Below are 20,169 nucleotides of genomic sequence, written 5' to 3'. Positions count from 1 at the left end.
AAAAGGCTTAGTATCCAGAACAAAGGAGGTAGATTTAAGGTCAGTGGAAACAGTGATTTTGAGTCAAAGAGCCTGGTTCTAAATTTAAACTTTGCCACTTACTAGTTGTGTAATGGACATATTACTTCTCTGGACTTCGGTTTCTTTTTGACAATCTGTGAAATATTGTAGATGGACTAGATATTTGAGGCCTCTTTCTGCTGCAAATCTTCAGTCCTATGTTAATCACACCTTTGTCTGCCCTGATCAGAACACATCTGGAGTATCGTGTGGAGTAATTGTGTCTGGGGGCACATTTTGCCACATTGACAAGCTGGGAGTGTGTCCAGAAGGAAGTGAATGGATGGTGAGGAGACATGGGGCCTTGCCATAAAAGGACAGGAATGAGGATATTTATCCTAGAAAAGAGAGGATTTAGGAGAAACATGATAGCTTTCTTCAGTATTTGAAGACTCATGGAGAAAGGGGATCAGACTTGTTTTGTTTGGCCCCAGAGGCCAGAAATAGGAGACATGAGTGAAGGGTACAGAAGCAGATTTAGTTGGATGTAAGAAAGATCAAGTGTAATGGGTTGCTTTGGGAAGTAGTGGAGTCCCCAGGAATGGAGAGCTTCCAGAAGAGGTTGGAGGATTTATCAGGGATGATGTAAAGTGGAATCCTGACCACTTGCTATGGAAAGGGAGTGGAGAGAAAGGGAACAGGCTTTTATTAAGTGTCTAAAATGTGTCAGGCATTGTACCAAGTGCTTTACATATTTTACCTCATTTGATACTCTCAACAGCCCTCGGATTAACCCCGTTTTTTCAACTGAGGAAATAGAAGCAAATAGGGTTAAATGACTTGTCCAGGGTCACGCAGCTAGAAAGTATTTGAAGCTGGATTTGAATATAGGTATTCCATACCTCCAAACCTAGGACTTCATCTATTCTGCCACAGTTGTCTTAGGTACCTAGAGGTTGGATTAAATGATCTCTGGGGTCCCCAAAATGCTGAGTCTAAAGGGGAACAAGTATTTATTACAAGAAGTACTGTGCTAAGCATTTTGCAATTATCTCAGCTGATGCTCACAATAACTCCTTGAGGTGAATGTTATTATTATCCTTATTTTACAGTTGAAGGAACTGAGATTAAATGACTTGCCCGGAATCACAGGGCTAGTAAGTATCTGAGATCAAATCTAAAATTCATTGCCTCCCTGAAAGAGTTATGATCTGACTCTCTTAGACTTTCTCATATGCCAGACACTTCACATAAGTACCCCTCTTCCCTGATTGGCTGTTTCTTCCAGAACCTTTATTGTAAAACTGCTTAGCACAATGCCTTGTATGTAGTAGCTACTACACTAATATTAGCTAGCATTATTACTGTGATATTAGTATTATTTGAAAGAGGAGGCCCAGGCCAGCTATGTCTTTATTCTTTTCCTGGACACATAACTAACTCTCAGACTTTCTCTACAATACCTCCACACCAAATACCTTACTTCTCCACCACCTCCCCTTTTTTCATCTTCTTTAATGTATTGTCTCTCCATTCACCTCCTTAGAATGTGAGCTCCCAGAAGTCAAGGACTACTTGCTTTCTCTCTGCTCTATTTGTATTTTGCTTAATCTAGTACCTGGCATTTAGTAAACTACTGTTGATTTAAGATTGAGAAATATTCTTCTGTTAGAGATGATTAAAAAGGCCATGGATGCCAAAAACCTTACCCGGAAAAAGTATCAACCTATTACAGGGCTTGACAAGCTTTGAAAAGTGTTTAGAGTCATTTCCCTTTAAATAGGGGGGACACTTACTTCTAACTTACTTGGGAGTGAGAAAAATTAATATATGTATTGAAGAAGAAAAGCCTGGCAACGCTGAAATGAGTTCTAATTCTGGCTCTGACATCATTTTTCTGAAGGAGCTTGTGAAAATCATTTTTCTTCTACTGAGACTCATTTAATTTGTAAAACTGAAATAGATTATTTCAAAAATGTAGATAGAGATAGATCCATAGACCGGTAATTGGATGGGTGGGTGGATAACAGAGTTCTCTTCTAGCTCTGGTGCATGTTTCCTTTTCTCTCCCATCCTGACCCTACACTGGCCTCTAGTCCCGTGGAAAGGGAAGGAGGCAGGGGAGAGAAGGAAGAGGAGGACCGGAGGTTACTCGCTCGATTATTACCCTAAAAATGGCCAGGGAGGCTGAGGCCCAGAGGAGAGGCTGAGAAGGATTGAGTGCTAAGTTTTCTGGTTCTGGCCAGAAAACAAACCCAGTCCCGTACTTCCCCACCCCGCACCAACCCCCAACAAACTCATTGCCTTCTCCGGGAAATGGGCGCTGGTTCTCTTTGGGATTGGCACTGGGGAACCAGCGGGCGACTTGGAGGGAGGAGGGTGTGAGCAAGGGGCCCAGAGGGACGGGCGGGGCGGGGCGGTCAAGAAACCAGAGGAGAAAAAAAGTCAAGCTCGAAGAGACAAGCCCAGATCAGCGGGGTGACGCGGGGGACTTAAGAGAATGCAGAGATCCCGCTGAGAGATGCGCTGGAGAAAGCTCTGAGCCATCTGCGAGTCCTGAGGAGCGCTCAGGGAGCGGGGCCCGAGAGTTCTGGGGCAGTGGGGTGGGATCCAGCGCAGAGAACCCCAGTGTGGGGAGCAGATCGAGAGAAGCGAGAGTGAGATAGCTGAGCGGAGATCCGCCTATCAGATACACAGCGGGGGATCACATTCGAGTCACCCCGGAGGGCGACCACTCGGAGCTTCCCCGGAGAGGTAAGGCTCGGGGAGAACTCTGAAGGCGATCCGTGAGGAGAGAACCTTAAGCGACATTCTCTAATACTGGGGGACGTGGACGAGGGGGGAGAGAGAAGCTCGTGGAGAGCAGCTAGAGGGGCATGTCGCGGGGATCTAGCGCTGCTTTGGGAACGCGCGGGCTCCCCGAGGGCAGCCGGCACCGAGGAGCACCCTGAACTGAACAGCAGCGAAGAAAGGGTTAGAGGAGGCTGTCCCAAGTGAGCCGGGGGGCGCAGAAAGCCCAGTCTTCTCTCTGTGTGTCTGCTTGTCTGTCTCTCTGTTTCTATCTGCTGTGTTTATCTATCTTTATATCTGTCTGTCTTTCTGCCCTACTTACCTACCACGTCTGTCTGTATGTATATGTACATATAAACACATATGTACAAATACTCATACACACACACACACATGCACTTTTGAAGGAATGAGACTGGCTCCCGGACTGACAGTGTGCGGGGCTTATGGATCCTCTACAAACTCCTGTCAGCTCCGGTGCATGTGTGCCCGTCTGGGGCTGGGACGCAGGCATAGGCACACAGATGGGCACAGGAAAACTGAGGTTGCTCTGGAGAAGCCTCTCCTGATTTCTGCCTCCCCTTCCCTTTCTTGGCCCTCTCCTGCAAGGCCAGGCTAGAGCGGGGATGGTTCCCCCTCTCCTTGCTGTGGCCAGAGAGATCTGGGTTAGAAGCCGGGAGATCTAGGTTCCTCCACTAATTTGCCCGTGATCTTGAGTAAGTTGCTTGAACCTTTTGAGGAGAAGGATTTGGGGAGAGAATAAAAGTATTTACATAGAGCCTGCTATATATGCTAAGCCCTTTTTAATGTGTGTGTGTGTGTATTACAAATATTACTTCATTTGAGCCTTACAATGTAGTGAGGTAGCTGCTATATCCCCACTTTAAAGTTAAGGAAACTGAAGCAGAGGTTAAGTTAAGACTTTCAAATGTGGCTTTAAACACTAGCTGTGCAACCCTGGTCAAGTCACAGCCTCAGTTTCCTCAGTTGTAAATATACAACAGTACCTACCTCTCAGAGTTGTGAAGATCAGATGAGAATATTTGTTAAAAGCTTACCACAGTGCTTGGCACTTAGTAGGCACTATATAAAGTCTTATTCCCTTCTCCTTTATTAGTTGCTGTAATATAGTATTATTTATATGACTAGTAAGTGTCTGAGGCTGAATTTGAATTCCTCTTCCTGTCTTCAGGCTGAATGTTCTATCTATGCAGCTGCTCTTTGAATACCTTTCTTTTTCCTTTCCTAGACAGAAAAAAGAATTCCCACTTCTGACTTGTTTCCGGGAGGAAGTGTATGAAGAGAAAGCAGAAATTGAGGATCTATCTAGTAGCAGAAATTAGGAAGTGTCAAAGCTAGAAGGGATCTTAGAACATATCCAGTCCACTTCTTCCACCTACACTTCCATTTTACAAATGGAGAAACTGAGGCCCTAAAATAGAAAATGGTCACACAAGCCGGTGACAATCAAGATTTAGGTTTCCTGACAGCCAGGCCATTCCATTAATGCTGTCCAGCTCATTAAATCGCTAACCTAAATTCTTTAACATCCCTGTCCTTTTGGCACATCCTTCCCCCATCCCATAGGACTCCATCCAGTCTGATGCCTTTAAAAGAACTAAAGCACAGAAGTGAGGGAGGGAGGGGAAGAGATAGGAGAGGTTGAAAGGAAGGTATTGACTGAGAAAAACAGAACAACTTGGGATTCTCCGGGCCTCTTTCACTTGGGTAGATATTTCTACTCCTTAAAGCTCTTTCTCAATACCTCCTCTTGTTTGATTTTCGCCGCAAGCCTACATTATTACCTCCATTAAGCAATCAAATCATTTAATGTCCTGAACCTCAGTTTTCTCAAGAAGGAGGAAGAGAAGGAAGAAGGAGGGAGTCTCAGTGGCATTAAGTGTCTTATCCAAGGTCACAAACCCATTAAGAGGCAGGGCTGAGGTTTAAACCCAGATCTTTACATACAAAGTCCAGCTCAGAATTCTTTCCACTACACACCTTGCTTCCTCAAAACCGACTGTCCCCATTTTAAAGGCAAGGCTACAGTGCTCAAGGGAGAGCTGGAAGGATCCAAAGGGGGCTTTTGGTTCAATCCCCAACTTAACAAGACAAATCACACAACTGCCTCTTGAAGTGATTGTTCTAAAATTCTACACACATAGCAAGTCAAGAACAGAACTAACATTAGGACACTAGTCATACTTTAAGACCCTTTACACCGAACCAGGTTATATGAGGAATTAACTATATGATCATATTAGGAAGGAGGAAGAAATATAAGGAGGAAAACAGATACTGTCACTTGGGGAAAATGGAGCCCAAGGTCCTCTACTAATTGGAAGGAAAAGGTTGCTCAGGACAGAATGACAAGAATGTGGAAATTAACCTGAGACAGGAGAAAACATGTATAAAAGGAAAGCTGTCTGTTAAGGAATATTTTGAGGTGGATGGGTGAGTTTGTCTGTCCAACTCCTGGTCCCTAGGCACAGACTGGAGGGTGTTATTGGTGACTTGGACCCAGGAATGTTTACTTTTAGTGTCTGAGGCATGTCACTGCCCTACTGGAGCCTCAAAGGTCACTTAAAATTCATTTCCTGAGATTAATCCTGCCTCTTCCCCCCCCCCCCCCCAGACATCTCACTAACTTTTTCTCATATCTAACAACCAATCACCAAGCATTTATTAAATACTCTGAATCTGGCAATGCTAGAGCACTGGACAAAGACCAAAACAGCTTGTTATCAAAGAAACACATACATATATATTTGTGTGAATGTATATATGATGTGTGTATATATTGTAAACATTTTGTTATCATTTGGGATTTTCTTGGCAAAGATTCTAGAATGTTTTGCCATTTCCTTCACCAGCTCATTTTACAGATGAGGAAACAGAGACAAGCATGGTTAATAAATGACTTATCCAGGATCACAAAGCTAGTAAGTGTCTTTCTTACTTTTGCCATTCTCTTCTCCAATTCATTTTTATAGATGAAGAAACTGAGATAAACAAGGTTAAGTGATTTGCCCAGATTCAATAGCTTATATACCGCTTACTTCCTTATTTCCTTACTCTATATATATCTACACATATATACACACATTTATTTTTTGACTAAACCTGGAATTCCATTAGTATAGGGAACTTCCAGGAACTCCCAGGTGAGGAAACTTCTTCCACTAATGCAAATAAGCATCTTCTTTACAACTCATAGGCTTAGGAAATTGCCTAGAGAACTAAGAGTCTTAGGTTCTTGTCCAAGGTTATACAAACATATGTCAGAGACAGGACATGCACTTATACCCTCCTGGCTTTAATTTTTTTAAGTTCAATTTTATTTTATTTTCAGTTCTAGATTCTCTCGCTCTCCCACCTATTAAGAAATCAAAAAATATAAAACCCATGAAATCATGCAAAACAAATTAATGCACTATCATTTTTTTTAATGGAAAAAAGAAAAAAAGTATATCTTATCCATTCATTCTAAGTCCATCAGTTCTCTCTCTGGAGATGGATAACATTTCTTATCACGAGCTCTTTGGAAATGTGGTAGGTCATTTACAAATTAGTGATCAGAGTTAAGTCTTTTAGAGATGATTATTGTTAAAATACTACTGTTACTATGTGAATTGTTCTCCTGATTTTGTTTATATTACTCTGCATTAATTCATACAAGTCTTCCCCAGTTTTTCAGAACATCATTTCTGACAGTATAGTAGTATTCCACTAAAATCACATACCTCGACTTGCTTGGCCATTCCCCAATTGATAGGTATTCCTTCAGTTTCCAATTCTTTGCTACTGAAAAAAGAGCTACTATAAATATTTGTATATTCCTTTTTCCTTTCCCTCTTTGGGGACAAATATACTTTACAGAAGAATTACTGGATTAAAGAATATATAGAATTTAGTAACTTTGGGGTCATAGTTCCAAATTGCATTCCAAAATAATTGTACTAGTTCACAACTCCACCAACAATGTATTAGTGTACTTATTTTCCCACATTTCTCTCCACTGTTTGTCATTTTCCTTTTCTCTATTATCTCAGCCAATTTGAAGACTGTGGAATGGCACCTTATAATTGTTTTAATTTAATTTCTTTAATTATTAATGACAGAACAATTTTTCATATGATTAATGATAACTTTGATTTTTTTTTCCTCTCTCTAAAAAGTGCAGATTTATATGCTTTGACTATCATTTGGGGAATGGCTCTTAGTCTTATAAATTTGGCTCTTTTCTCTATGTATTTGAAAAATCACATTTTATCAGAGAAACTTCCTGCAATGATTCCCCCCAATTTCCTAGTTTTCTTTTAATTTTAGCTGCACTGATTTTGTTTGTGCAAAAACTTTTTGACTTCATATAATCAAAATTATCCATTTTACCTCCTATGAATCTCTATCTCTTAAGGTCAACTTTCTATTCACTATTTTACCATGATAATCTGGCATCTACCTCTGTAAATAGATACTATATAGTGTAGTTACCTCCCCAAGTCACCAATAACTATTTATGATTAAATACAAATGAATTAAAAGATAAGTTCCATGGAGTATCAAAATGACTTCCCCTCTCTCCCCCTCTTTTCCTGTTGAATTCCTTTTAGTCCATTAAACCTCAGCTCAGAAGCTACCTCCTCCAGGAACCTTTCTCTGTCCTCCTTAGTTTTGACCTTTCTCTTTCTTGGATCACTTTCACCTCCCTAATATGCTTATCCTGCATAAGTTTTATCTGTGTCTATGTTTGATTCCATAGCACAGACTGAGCTTCATCTTATTAACACTTCTTTCTCTCTACTCCTCCTCCATATAGTTTATCTATTTGTCTTCTTCCCTTAAATCTCTTTCCAATCTAGTCCATTCTCTACTTCCTTTCCTAGTCTTCCTTAAACCTACTACATTATCTGTAAGATTACCCCAAGTGTATTTGGTATATTCCTTATTTGTGCATGGTTGTTTACATGTTGTCTCCCCTATCAGATTGTAAGCTGCTTGAGGGCAAGAATTATATTTTGCCTTTCTTTGCACAGTTCCTGGCATATAGCAGGTGCTTAATAAATGCTGTTGCCTGCTAACCCAGTGCTTTGTAAAAATAAGTGCATTGTTTGAAATGGTTCCAACAGTAAGAGCTCAAAGAGAGGGAATGGGTGACCAGAGTGGAATAGTGGAAAAAGCCCAAGACTTGGAAGTCAGAAGATCTCAAGCTGGATCTCAACTTTGCTGTTGCCTTGTTGTGTGAGCCTAAGCATGTCCCTCCTCTTCATTGGCCTTCACTTTTCCCATTTGTGAAAACAGAGATTTGGATTAGATGTAATCCTAGGGCAAGATAGGACTTGATTGTATCTTGAAGGCTTATGAAGCTTGGGGTATAGTATCAGGAGTGAGGAAAAATCCCTGGGAGATCAAACCAGGCATGGGGCATTTTGTGAGCAAAGATATTGGAGTGACCCTGGGAGGTTTAAGGGACAGTGAATAGGGGTGTAGCAATAAGGAGGAAGGGAAAGAGGGAAGTCCTGGTTCCTTCATGTTAGATCAAGACTGGAAAGAAGCCTCAGAAAAGAGAAGTAGGAAGGGGGTGAGAGGCCTTGTGAAGGATCACAAGACTGCTTCCTTCCTGACATGGGACACCATTATTCTTGGGCCCCCACAGCTGGGGTAGGGCTGGATAGAGAACAGTGGAATTAAATACACTGATGGCTTGACTTTAAATAGAACACCCCAAATTACTGACCTTCCAGACTAACCCTATGAGGCCCCATAGTTTTTCTCCCCTGATTCTGGCTGTCAATATCATAGAAATCCTCATTAGAAGGCTTGGTAACCCTTTCCACCTTCATGCTGATAATTCCAAAATTTAGCTACAATATTCCTTGAGTTTTCATCTTGAGGTCTCTTTCAGGAGCTGATCAGTGTATTCTTTCAATAACTCTTTTACCCTCCACTTCTATGATATCAGGGCAGTTTTCCTTGATGCTCTTTCATGCTTCTGTCTCCCTCATGCTAGAGAAAAAGATGACTCCCCAGAATGGGCTGTGGGGATCTCCAAGGACGGAGGACATGTATCCCCCTCAGACTCTTAGGCTCTCTGAGAACTGCGGCTATCTCCGTATTCAGACTGGGGTTTCCTGAAAGCAAAGTCTGTGTCTTTCTTTAATATAGCAGAGAGAGGAAGGTCCCTGTCAGCAAAAGAGTGTGAAAAAAAGAAAAAGCAATCTTTGTCTTCAGAGAGGTACCCTTGGCTGCCCAACTGAACTATGCAGTGAGTAGCATGCTTGACTTTGAGGCAGCAAGATCTGAGTTCAATGCTTTCCTTAGGCAATTTGTAGCTGTGTGACCCTTGGAAAATCACTTCACCTGTCTCAGCCTCAGTTTCCTCATCTGTAAAAAGGAGATAATAATATCACTGACTTCCCAGGGTGGTTGTAAAGTTCAGATGAGATAATATGTAAAGTACTATATAAATGCTAGCTACTGCTACAGCAGTATCATTGAGGATGGATTCTCAGTGTAGAGCTCCTGTACCTATGGTTCTTTACTCCTTTTGTCATTCCATTAGGAAGTCATGTTCTGTAATTTTAACCTTTTTTACAAATTGGGAGTCACAAACACAATTGCCTGGCTGAAGAGAGAGGCTCGGATGTTTTGCAGTTGGGGGTGGGGAGGAAGGAGAGCACAAATATGAAAACAGGAACCAGAACCAGTCTGAAGCGACTGAGCTGGAAGTGGGTTTCATAGATAGATCATCTAGCCCAAAGTTTCATAAACTGCAGGATATGGAGCTGTGTAACTGAAAGTGTGGGGGGGGGGTCACAAAAATTTAGCAGCAGTAAAAGGTTTCTGAATGTATGTAGAGCATTCAGAAATGCTGTGTCTGCTTCAGTGTCAAATATTCCACCAAGACTTAATTCTTTATGTAAAAATAAACAGTCATCTCATTAGTAGGCAAATTTGCTTTTATCCTTAATACATGATAACTTTATATGAATACCAAAGAATTGATTTTAAATAATTTTCTTTAAGACTTATTATCAGTAAATGTTTAATTTGTATACCTATTTTATATACCTATATACCTGAGGTCACATGAAAATTTCCCAGGTGAAAGGGGTCGAGAATAGAAAAAGTTTAAGAAGCCCAGATGTAGCCTACTCTTTTGTTTTACAGAAGAAGAACCAGAGCAGGAAAGAAACTAGCTCAACAACACCAAAACTTGTAAGTATCAGGTAGGTTACTTTAATATAATAATTTGAAATGATTTGGCATAATAATAAGGCACTGATAGAGTGTCTTTGACGTTTGCAAAGAGCTTGACATATTAACTCATTTGATACGCATTGTGATCCTGGGAGGTAAGTGCTCTTATCATCCCGATTCCATAGATGAGAAAAACAAGGCAAATATAAATTAAATGACATACCCAGGGTTACACAGCTAAGAAATGTTTGAGTGGAATTTGAACTCAGGCCTTCCTAATTTCTATGACCTCTACTCTATCTACCATGCCACCTAACTTCCTCCCTTTTAACCCAGATCTCCTGATTTGGAGTCCAATGCTGTTTGCATTTTCATAATCTTCTATTTGGGTCTGTAGTGGAAGGCAACTTTAGAAACTCTCAGGACTCCTTGTGGAGTCCCCATCCCTCCTCAGTCTCCATCCCTCTGTTTGACTCATGTCTTGATATTTTCTGAGCTGCCCCTTCCCTAACTCTTAGTTTCCTCAATTATAAAATGAGGGAGTTGGTCTAAATCAAAGCTTCTTAAACTATGGGGTGTGACCCCACAAGAGGTCTCATAATTGAATGTGGGGGTTGTGAAATTATGATTTATTATTAGTACATGTTTGATTTATATACCTATTTTATGTACCTAAGTACTCAGGATCACATAAAATTTCTTGGATAAAAGGGGTCACAAGTAGGAAAAGTTTAAGAAGCCCTCATCTAAGGGAGGGAGGGCTGTGCAAGATCACCTGCCTCATTTTCCCCTCCAGAACCATCTGGACCCAGTGGCCAGATATTCTAGATCAGAATGACTAGAGATGGCCTTGGATATGATGGTCTTTTAGAACTGAAATTTCTAACAGGTCTCAGTTTGACTATCTATTCAATGATTAAGGCTAGGTAAGAAATGAGGCAAAAAGTCTCAGAATAAGGTGCAGGCCAGTTTCCTCCTTGAATACCAGTTGCAATTGTTCCCTTCCAGCCCAAATGTCTCAATTTTCCTAGATCCTCAATTGTAGTAACAGGAGAAGGAACAGTTAGGAAAGTCTTTCTGGAGGAGGTGAGCTTGGGAGATGGGAAATTTGAAGGAAGGGAAAACACATGGTTTCCAAATACTTTGCCAGATGAAAGGACATGAGGGTGTCTCAAGAATGGAGAAAGAATTATCTCTTTAAGCCCTATGGTCTGAGAAATTGAGAAGGACACCTCTTTTTGGCAGGTACCATTGTGGGTGAGAGTAGAGACCAGGACTCTCTCCACTGAGCAGGTAAAACCCAAGCTGAGACAAAGTCTTCTTCCTTTCCATATCTCTTCAGACTTCTGCTTCTCTCTTTACCTAATAACAATGTGATTGGTGATCACAAAGCTCTTTGACCACCATTATTTCATGTCATCCTTACAGCAGCAATAGTAAGATTATTGTCTCCATTTTATAGGTGAGGTAAAGTGACTTGTCCATATTATTAGAGAAAGTAAGATAGGTAGCAGGAAGGCAGGTCCATTTCCCAGTTAAGGAAACTGAGATACAGAGAGAGAAAAGTGCCCCAAGATAGCGGGGGGTTATACAACTATTATCCATTCTCGGGATATACAGGAAAGTGGGGGTTCTTCAGGAACATTTCCCCAGAGCCAAGATGAATATTCCTACAAGAGTGTAACTTTTTTCTGCAGAAAAGAAAAGGAGGAATGCCTTCTTTGGCCTAGACTCTTTCTGTTCAATGGACAATTCAACTGAACAAGCAGTACTTTGTGTAGAACACTATGCCTAATGCTGGGCCAGATAAAAGTTTAGATAAAGCCAGATCCCTGCCCTAGTGGAGCTTATTACAATGCAAGATATTACATAGAAAGAGAGGTCCAGCAGAATGCTTTGTGAAGTCTGGGAGGAGAGAGAAGTCTTTATTAACTGGGGAATGGAAGTGAGGGAGGAAATTAGGGAAAACTTCCTGGTATTCTGAACTTTAAAAGATGGGTGGGAATATAATTGTCAGAAAAGGTGAATTAACATTCCAGACACAGAGAATGACTTGGACAAAGGGGTAGAGGCTAAAAATTATGGGGGGGATTTGGGGACATAATCAATCATTTTGATTTGGATATAAGGGAATAAATTGTAGCAAGGCTAGAAATGTAGGTAAAGTGATCCCAAGATATGAAAGGCTTTAGACGTCAGAAAAAGAAAACAAGGAGTCACTAGAGATTTTATATGACCAAATTTATGCATAAGAAAGATTATTCTGGTAATAGATACAGGATGGATTGGAGAAGGGAGAAAACAAAGGTGAGAAGACCTATATGTTATTAATAATGACAATTATTACCCAGGATAATTATAATTATGAAGTCATATCACATATCAAGTTTCAGCAGAAAAGTAGAAATATTTGCGAGAGATAAGGAGCCTCACCCTAGGCTTTGAACCACTTAGAGCTAATCCAACTCCCTTGGCATGTGGCCATGGCTTTTACCTTTCACTGTTGTTCATTCATTTCAATTGTGTCCAATTCTTCATGACCCCTTGTAGGGTTTTCTTGGCAGAGATACTGGAGTGGTTTGCCATTTCCTTCTCCAGCTCATTTTACAGATGAAGAAACTGAGGCAAAGGGGGTTATGTGACTTGCTCAGGGTCACACAGCTGATAAATGTCTAAGCCAGATTTGAAGTCAGCTCTTCCTGATTCCAGACCCAGCACTCTTTCCTAGTTGCCCCTAAAAATAAGAATACAATATCATTATTATTAATAGATACTTAGCACTTCAGAGTTGTTGCAACTTTTTCCAGTCCTCTTTTTATTTCAGATGAGGAAACTGAAGTCCAGAGGGGTTGATGGACACAGTCAAATACAAATGAGACTTACACAGAAATAATGTTTTATTGAAGGTCATAAAAACTGACCATAGTCTAGAAATTAGATCTATAGTCCCTGACCACAAGTTTACATTCTAATAGGGAAAGACCACATATAAAAGGAAAATCAGAGTGGGGTGGGGAGAAGGCGAGAAAGTACCTTTGGATCTGGTAGAGGTGAGAAGAGAAGAATGAAGGAGAGAATATGGCTGGTCTGGGCGATTTCTTTAAAATGGAGGGTACTCAGAGAAATAAAAATGGTTAATAACCCCCAGTCTAGGGGACGTAGAAGGCAATAAAAGTAGAGAGCTCTGTGGGTTTAAGAAGGCTTCCTGTGTCTCTCCCTCTCCCTCTCTGTCTCTCTCGTTGTCTCTGTCTCTCTCTCTTTCTCTTTCTCGCTCTTGCTTGGTCTCACTTTCTTTTTCTCTTTCTCACTCTCTCTCTCTCTCCCCCTTTCTCAGTGAGCTCAACATCCTCTACTACGAAGTCCTCTATGGCTATGGAGACTCCCAACGGAACAGAGCCATGGTATGAAAGTCTGCAGGCGGTTCTGAAAGCACTGAATGCCACATTACACAGGAGCCTTCCTTGTCGACCAGGACCCGTGCCAGGACCACTGCTGAGTAACCAGACTCATGCTCTCCACACTGGACGAGATGATAATTCCTACATGTACATCCTTTTTGTCATGTTTCTCTTTGCTGCCACAGTGGGCAGCCTCATCCTGGGCTACACACGCTCCCGCAAGGTGGACAAGCGCAGTGACCCCTACCATGTCTACATCAAGAATCGTGTGTCAATGATCTGAAGCTCTATGTTGGGCAAGGGAGTGGCCTTGGGCACCCTGAGGCTGGCACAGACCCAAAGTTCCAGCCTTTCAGATCTCTGGGGTTGAATATGGCTATACCCAAGATCATCCTAGAATTTAGTGCCAGGTCCACAGCAGGTCTCAACCCTCTCAAAAACTGAAGTCTAAAGAGAGAAAATGATTTGCTTTGTGTGACACAGGTGGCTCAGCCCCTCAGTGCTCCCATATGTCATTCAGTTCACAAAACATTCACTGCTCTGTTCAGGGCTATGGTCAGGCCTGTGGGACACACCTCAAAAAATAAAAGTCTGTGTTCTCATACACCTTATATTCTGGCAAAGGAGACATGTGCACAGATAATCAATACAAAGTAGATTGTGCTAAAGACCAGAATGATCGTATAGACATAGAGATGGATGGACAGAAGTGCTTAAAAGGAGAGAACATTTTCTAGCTGTGGGTGGTGATCAAGGTTGGCATTTGGATAAAGATGGAAGACCAAGGAAGTCTTCCTGGAAGAGGAGGCAGTCTTTGAATTTTGTGTGTGTGTCAGGCACATAGAAAGTAAGGTCTGGTCCACAGGAAGCAAATGTGCCATAATGTTGTGGCCTAGGGGACTCAGAAAAGCCATTGAAAGACCTGATAGCTGTCAACTCTGGGAATCAGCTGCTGCCTTCCAACATTTTTGTAGTGAAATTTTGTAGTGAAAGACAGTGAAATTGAGAGCAAACAAATCTGCATTGGCAGGTCCAGAGTCGTGGCACCATGGCACAGCGTGGGCGATTGTGGACAGAGTAGGTAGAAACAAGACTGCGGAATCTGGGCATCTCCCCAGCTGCAGCTGTGTTAGGCTCTGGGATGAACTCACTGTGAGTGAATGTTAAGTCCCTGTGGCTTCCTTCTGTGAGTTTCCCAACTCAGGGTCTGGATACATCTAGGTGTCTGAGGAGAATGGGGGTACCTTGCAGTGGCTCTATTTGTCTGCCCAGATCTCGTTAGCAGGAGTGAGCCAGGGGCACAATAAATGACTTCTGCTGATTTAGCTGACTCTAAGAATGTCGGTCTCGAGCTCTCCCTCTCCTTCATGATGAAGAACTAAGTTAAAGGAAAAACCTGACATTTATGGAGGATTTCAAAACAGAATTATGGAGAGAGGTGAAGGAATTACAGGTAAAGGGAGAGTTAGTGAGCAGAGCATGGGGAAGGATGGAATTGTGGGTCATCCAACTGGCTAAGACATAGAGTATGTGATGGGGAGACACTCCAAAGAACTGATAGGAGATTCAAGGCCTGGAAAACTTTGAATACTACATTGAGGAGTCTGAACTTTGCCCTGTGGGCTATTTGGAGCTACAGGGGAAATGTGATTTGAAAAGATGACAATTGAGGGAAAGAAGGACAATTGACAATCATATACCTCACTCCAGACAGAGCTTTAGAAATCCTAGCGTGGGTCTCAAGAACAAGTAGCTGAGATAACACTGAACACACTGAGCCAGATACCCTTGGCCACCCCCTCCACCATTCTATCCTATGGAATGGAAAGAGCTATATTCCTACCCATCAAGCTTTCAGATGTCACCTTTGACCATCTAGGAACAAATCAGTCAGAAGGACAAGGCACTGGTGTGTATCAATGATAGAAAAGAGAAGACTGGGGAAAGATGGGGAAGCAGAGAGGAGATAGTGGACTGGGTTACTGGAATGTCCTTTTCTGTTTAAAATAATAATAATCCCTCAAGTTTGTATAATGCTTCTTTCTTTTCAAATCTATTTTCATATACCTTATCATTGGATCCATAGAAACTCCTTGCAAGTGCCAAGGAATTATTCTTCCTGTTAGATAGATAAACTGTGTCAAAGTGAATACCCAAGATTGTTTACCAGGAATATGGTAAAACTTGGATAAGAATCTGCATCACCTGATTCCTAGGAAGAATTTAGGCTGCATGAAGAGAAGTCCAGTCTATTATTCAAGGAGGTAATAGTTTTACTGACCTCTGTCCAACTCAGAATCCCATTCTGCAGTACTGCTTTCAGATACAGCCCAATTTTTAAGAACATTGATAAACTGGAGCATGTACAGAAGAGGGCTACCATGGAAAGGGAATTAGAGACAACTGTACCTTTTGAGTATTAATTAATATTTCTCCAAGAAATTATGTGCTATAGGGGATAAAGCACAAAACTGGTTCAAATCCTGACTTTACTTTACTGTAAAGGGCTGAAACTTTGAGCTGATGCACTGAAGTCGGACAACAGAGCACTTAAGGCTAATTGCCAATTGGACAATATTCTATAAGAATATGCTGGGAAAATGGCCCTTCCCACTATTTTGTGCTGGCTCAATCTTTTGGTGTATACAGAGAATTGTGAGAAGGATTAGGGGGTGGAGTAAGACAAGCCAAACTCACTTTGGCGGTAGAGGAGGAAAAGGAAGGTCACAGAAATCCTGTGTCCCTTCACTTCTACCCATAAAGACCAAGAATAAAGACCAAGGACTTTTGCTTATCTTGACTCCTGCTGATTCTGGGGTATCCAGGGTGCTAACTTGGTCTTCACACCTAACTGTGTGACTTCTCTCTTCAGTTTTTAAAATCTTGATATTTCTCATCTTTAAAATGGGGAACTCTCACTGATTGTTGTAAGGCTCAAATGAAATGTCTGTATAATGCACTACTAATTTTAAAGCACTCTACATGGTGTCTAAATTTTTTTGATGCAATTAAGATTTTAAAATGCACTAAGATCTTTTGGGACATCCTATAAATGTGAGTTTACAGTAATATAGATTGAAAGTTGATAGGAACCTTGGACAGCATCTAGTCCAAGTCCCTCTTATTACAGATGAATTGAGTCTTGGAGACATCAAATAATTATATTCAGTCTAAAAAAGAGTTAGGAGAACATAATAACTATCTTCAGTACTTAACAGTGTCTCACACTTAAGAAATGCTTAAGACGTGCTTTCTGATTTGACTTCAAGTATTTGAGAAGTCATCACAGGGCAAGGGGAGCAGTACTGTTCTATATAGTCCCAGAGGGCAGAACTTGGGACCACTGGGAGGGGAATTACAAGGAGACAAATTTCTACTCTAACATAGAGGTAAACGAAGCTGGGAGACCATCACCAAACACCTTTCAGCTCCTGTCATGTCCCCACATCTGGCAAACATATATAAATTAAATATACATAAAGTTACAATTTCATATTTTAATAGCATTTTAAGGCTTGCAAAACACTTTCTGCAAATTATCCCTATGAAAAATTAAAAACTGCGTACTAAGCTCATTTTATAGAAGTTAAATGACTTTGCCCAAGGTCATATGCCTAATAAATGGCAGAGCTGGAATCTATAACTTAAAGAGTTCTTGAAGCTAAGTCTAGTGTTCTTATACTTTATTCAATTACAGAATTTAGAAGTATCAGGGAACTTAAAATCATCTAATTCAACCCCTCATTTCACTGATGAGGAAACTGAGACCCAGAGATTAATAATAGTTAACAGTTATGTAACAGTTTAAGATAAGCATATCATTTTACACATGTTAACTCACTTTATCCTGGGATACCTTGGGAGGTAAGTATTGTTACCATTCCCATTATACGGTTGAAGAAACTGAGGTGAGAAGTGATGTGATTTGCACAGGCTCACACAGCTAGTAAGTACCTGAGGCTGGACAAATCACTATAGTACCACCTAGTAACCACAGAGATGGATGGCATGACTTCTCCAAAGTTACACAGGTAAATATCATACTAGGATTCAATCTTAGAAGATATATGAACAAAACTCATTCCTAATAGCTAAGTAGTCAAAGGATATGAACAGATTTCCAAAAAAATTGCAAACTATTAGCAACCACATGAAAAAATGTTCCAATTTACTAATCGCAAATCAAAACAATGCTGAAGTTTCATTTTACAACCTTCAAACTGGCAAAAATGACAGAAGATAAGAAGTCATTGATGGAGGCGTATGGCAAAATTGGACCACAAATGTATTGCCTTATCTGTATAGCCAATACAATCAATTTGGAAAGCAATTTGGAATTATGCAAGTAAAGTGGCTAAATGTCTATGCCCTTTGATTCAGAAATTCATTATTAGGCTTATACTCCAAAGGAGCTATTGATAAGAAGAACGCCCCCTATATTTTATAGCCGCACTTATTTTTGTGATAGCAAGAGAATTAGAAACACAGTAGATGCCTTTTACTAGGGAATACCTAAACAAATTGTAGTACACAAATGTAATGGAATATTAGTGTGTTTTAAGAAGTATGATGAAAAGAAATAATATGAAAAGATCGTTATGAATTAATGAAAATGAAATAAAAAAAGAGCCAAGAAAATAATATACATAATCATTATAATAATTTACTTGGAAAGAATGATCACAAAATAATAAAAAGCAAATGGTACAAAATTACAAAGAACTTGTATGGCTCAAAAGAAGAGATGAGAAGCTCCCACCTTAGAAGTGGAAGGTCTTTTGTAGAAGTAGAAGAGATGAGTATGATTATTGTACATTTTTCAGATTTTTTTTTATGTTTAATAGTATTTTATTTTTTCCAAATTCATGTAAAGATAGTTTTCAACATTCAGTTTCACAAAGCCTTGTATTCCAAATTTTTCTCTCTCCTTTTTTTTATTTAGAATTTTTTTCCACAGTATATATGCATGAGTAATTTTTTTTTATAATATTATCCCTTGTATTCATTTTTCCAAATTATCCCCCCTCTCCCTCCACTCCCTCTCCCCGATGACAGGCAATCCCATACATTTTACATATGTTACAATATAACTCAGATACAATATATGTGTGTAAAAACCATTTTCTTGTTGCACATCATTTTTCAGATTTTTTTAATGTATTGATCCGTTTTGCTGATTTTTTTTATTTTAAAATTTTATTTCTTATATGAGATGGCTCTTGGGGAGGAAAAGAGATAGTGGGGTAATTTGGTAATCTTGGTAATTTTCAAAAAGACATCAATTAAATTTTTCAAATTTTAAAATGATATCTCAATTTTGAAAATAGATGTTTTACATTTGATTCTGGGAGAATTAGAGAGCCAATAAAATGTATTGAGAAGGAGACATGGAAAGAGAGAGAGCAGGGTAAGGAGGATATTTAACTTGGTTAAAACTATCATTTAAGAAATTCACTTTTTTTGAGGAAGCAGAGAGACCAATCAGAAGGCTATTGAAATAATCCAAGCCAATGGCAGCCAACCCTCTGGTTATTAGACTCTCAGTTTTAGGTCAGACACTAACATTTTTGCTGAACTATGAATCCCTTCCAATATGAGATGACTGACCAGCATTTGTGCTCTGCTGTCATAATTTACAAAAGTGTAAAACAGGCTTCAGGTCCCAAGGGAGCATTTGTACAGAATAAAATTGATCTGACCTTGAGGAAATAGAGTTGAAAGACCATTATTACACATATTCCCCCAGTCCCAGTTATGACACATATCCATGTTTGATAATATTTTTACAAATAGGTTTTATGTCATTTAATGCCATTAATCATCAATATTAAGTACATTCTTCCTCTAAAAAATAAAGAGTCACTCTAACTAGGGGGAAGAAGCAGAAAATGGAGAGGGGGTGCTGGAAAAAGAGAAGAAAAGAATAAAGAAAAGAAGAAAAGCTTGGTGTGTGTGCTGGAACCAACAAGAACTGGCTCATTAGAGCCAATTCTTAAATTTTCAGTGCTAGCATTTATACCTTGGAAATCAGAACGGCTACAAGTAAAGATTTGGACTTATTGTCCTATTGATTTCTAGACTTTAAAAAAGTGATGATTATGAGGTAATTTTAATTTTATCCTTATTTTGTTCCAATCAGTTTTAATCAGTTTGGTGTGATTCCACAAGAATAATGCTTGCTAGCAAATATTAGTGATATGTTCCATCTGGTAATGTATGTTTAGTCAGTTTAATCAACTAAAATTCATATAAGATATACATATATATATATAAATATATATTTTATGTATATCATATAGGAATGATTAGATAAGATAGATTCTTATAGAAGTTCTCAAACTTTAAAACCTTCACTATTTATTTGCTAGTTATGAAGTTAATTTGTCTAGCACAAGATGGCTGATGACTAAACTCAGTATGATTTTGATGTCTTGACATGATATGGAAAGTCCCTGAAGTTATTTTTATATCTCTGAACCACTCTCTCTAGCCTAATTCGAGCAGGGGACCATATTATAATCACTTAGTGGAGATGATCCTTGCTTTACCCATCCTGTGACCATCATGCAGGTGCATCATTTCTGGTTCTTCCGAAGGGTCAGAAACTATGTCTATTAACCATTATAACTCTACATTTTACTTTTCTTCTTCTAAGTGTCTGGATATCACGACCAAAGTTAGGCACTAGGGAAAGGAAGAATCTCAGATCTTTAGGAAGATCTGACTTCATTGAAGGAGTCCACTCCCTTTAAAAAAAATTTTTTTTATTATAGCTTTTTAT

At 39.9% G+C, this 20,169-nt stretch overlaps 1 protein-coding gene across 8 annotated transcripts; it reads left to right on the top strand.

Annotated features, from left to right (window-relative positions):
- The first annotated feature begins 2,440 nt into the window (after positions 1-2,440).
- On the top strand, positions 2,441-15,416 carry KCNE3 (potassium voltage-gated channel subfamily E regulatory subunit 3). 8 transcript variants are annotated; one of them, XM_074304064.1, is made up of 5 exons: positions 2,441-2,754; positions 8,956-9,055; positions 9,961-10,008; positions 11,236-11,283; positions 13,325-15,416. In XM_074304064.1, the coding sequence occupies exon 5, from the start codon at positions 13,357-13,359 to the stop codon at positions 13,669-13,671; it is 315 nt and encodes a 104-aa protein (XP_074160165.1). In that variant the 5' UTR covers positions 2,441-2,754; positions 8,956-9,055; positions 9,961-10,008; positions 11,236-11,283; positions 13,325-13,356; the 3' UTR covers positions 13,672-15,416. The 8 variants fall into 8 exon arrangements, with proteins under 8 accessions (XP_074160165.1, XP_074160160.1, XP_074160162.1 ...); XM_074304059.1 differs by lacking the exon at positions 8,956-9,055; XM_074304061.1 differs by lacking the exon at positions 8,956-9,055 and having other exon boundaries at positions 9,961-10,019.
- Positions 15,417-20,169: the final 4,753 nt, after the last annotated feature.

This window comes from Sminthopsis crassicaudata, chromosome 3 (genome assembly GCF_048593235.1).
Source record: "Sminthopsis crassicaudata isolate SCR6 chromosome 3, ASM4859323v1, whole genome shotgun sequence".
Lineage (NCBI taxonomy): Eukaryota > Metazoa > Chordata > Mammalia > Dasyuromorphia > Dasyuridae > Sminthopsis > Sminthopsis crassicaudata.
This window is presented reverse-complemented; position numbering and strand designations above follow the sequence as displayed.

Excerpts from the sequence above, each read along its gene's own strand:
- KCNE3 (XM_074304059.1), top strand. The coding sequence starts at position 13,357 with ATGGCTATGGAGACTCCCAACGGAACAGAGCCATGGTATGAAAGTCTG.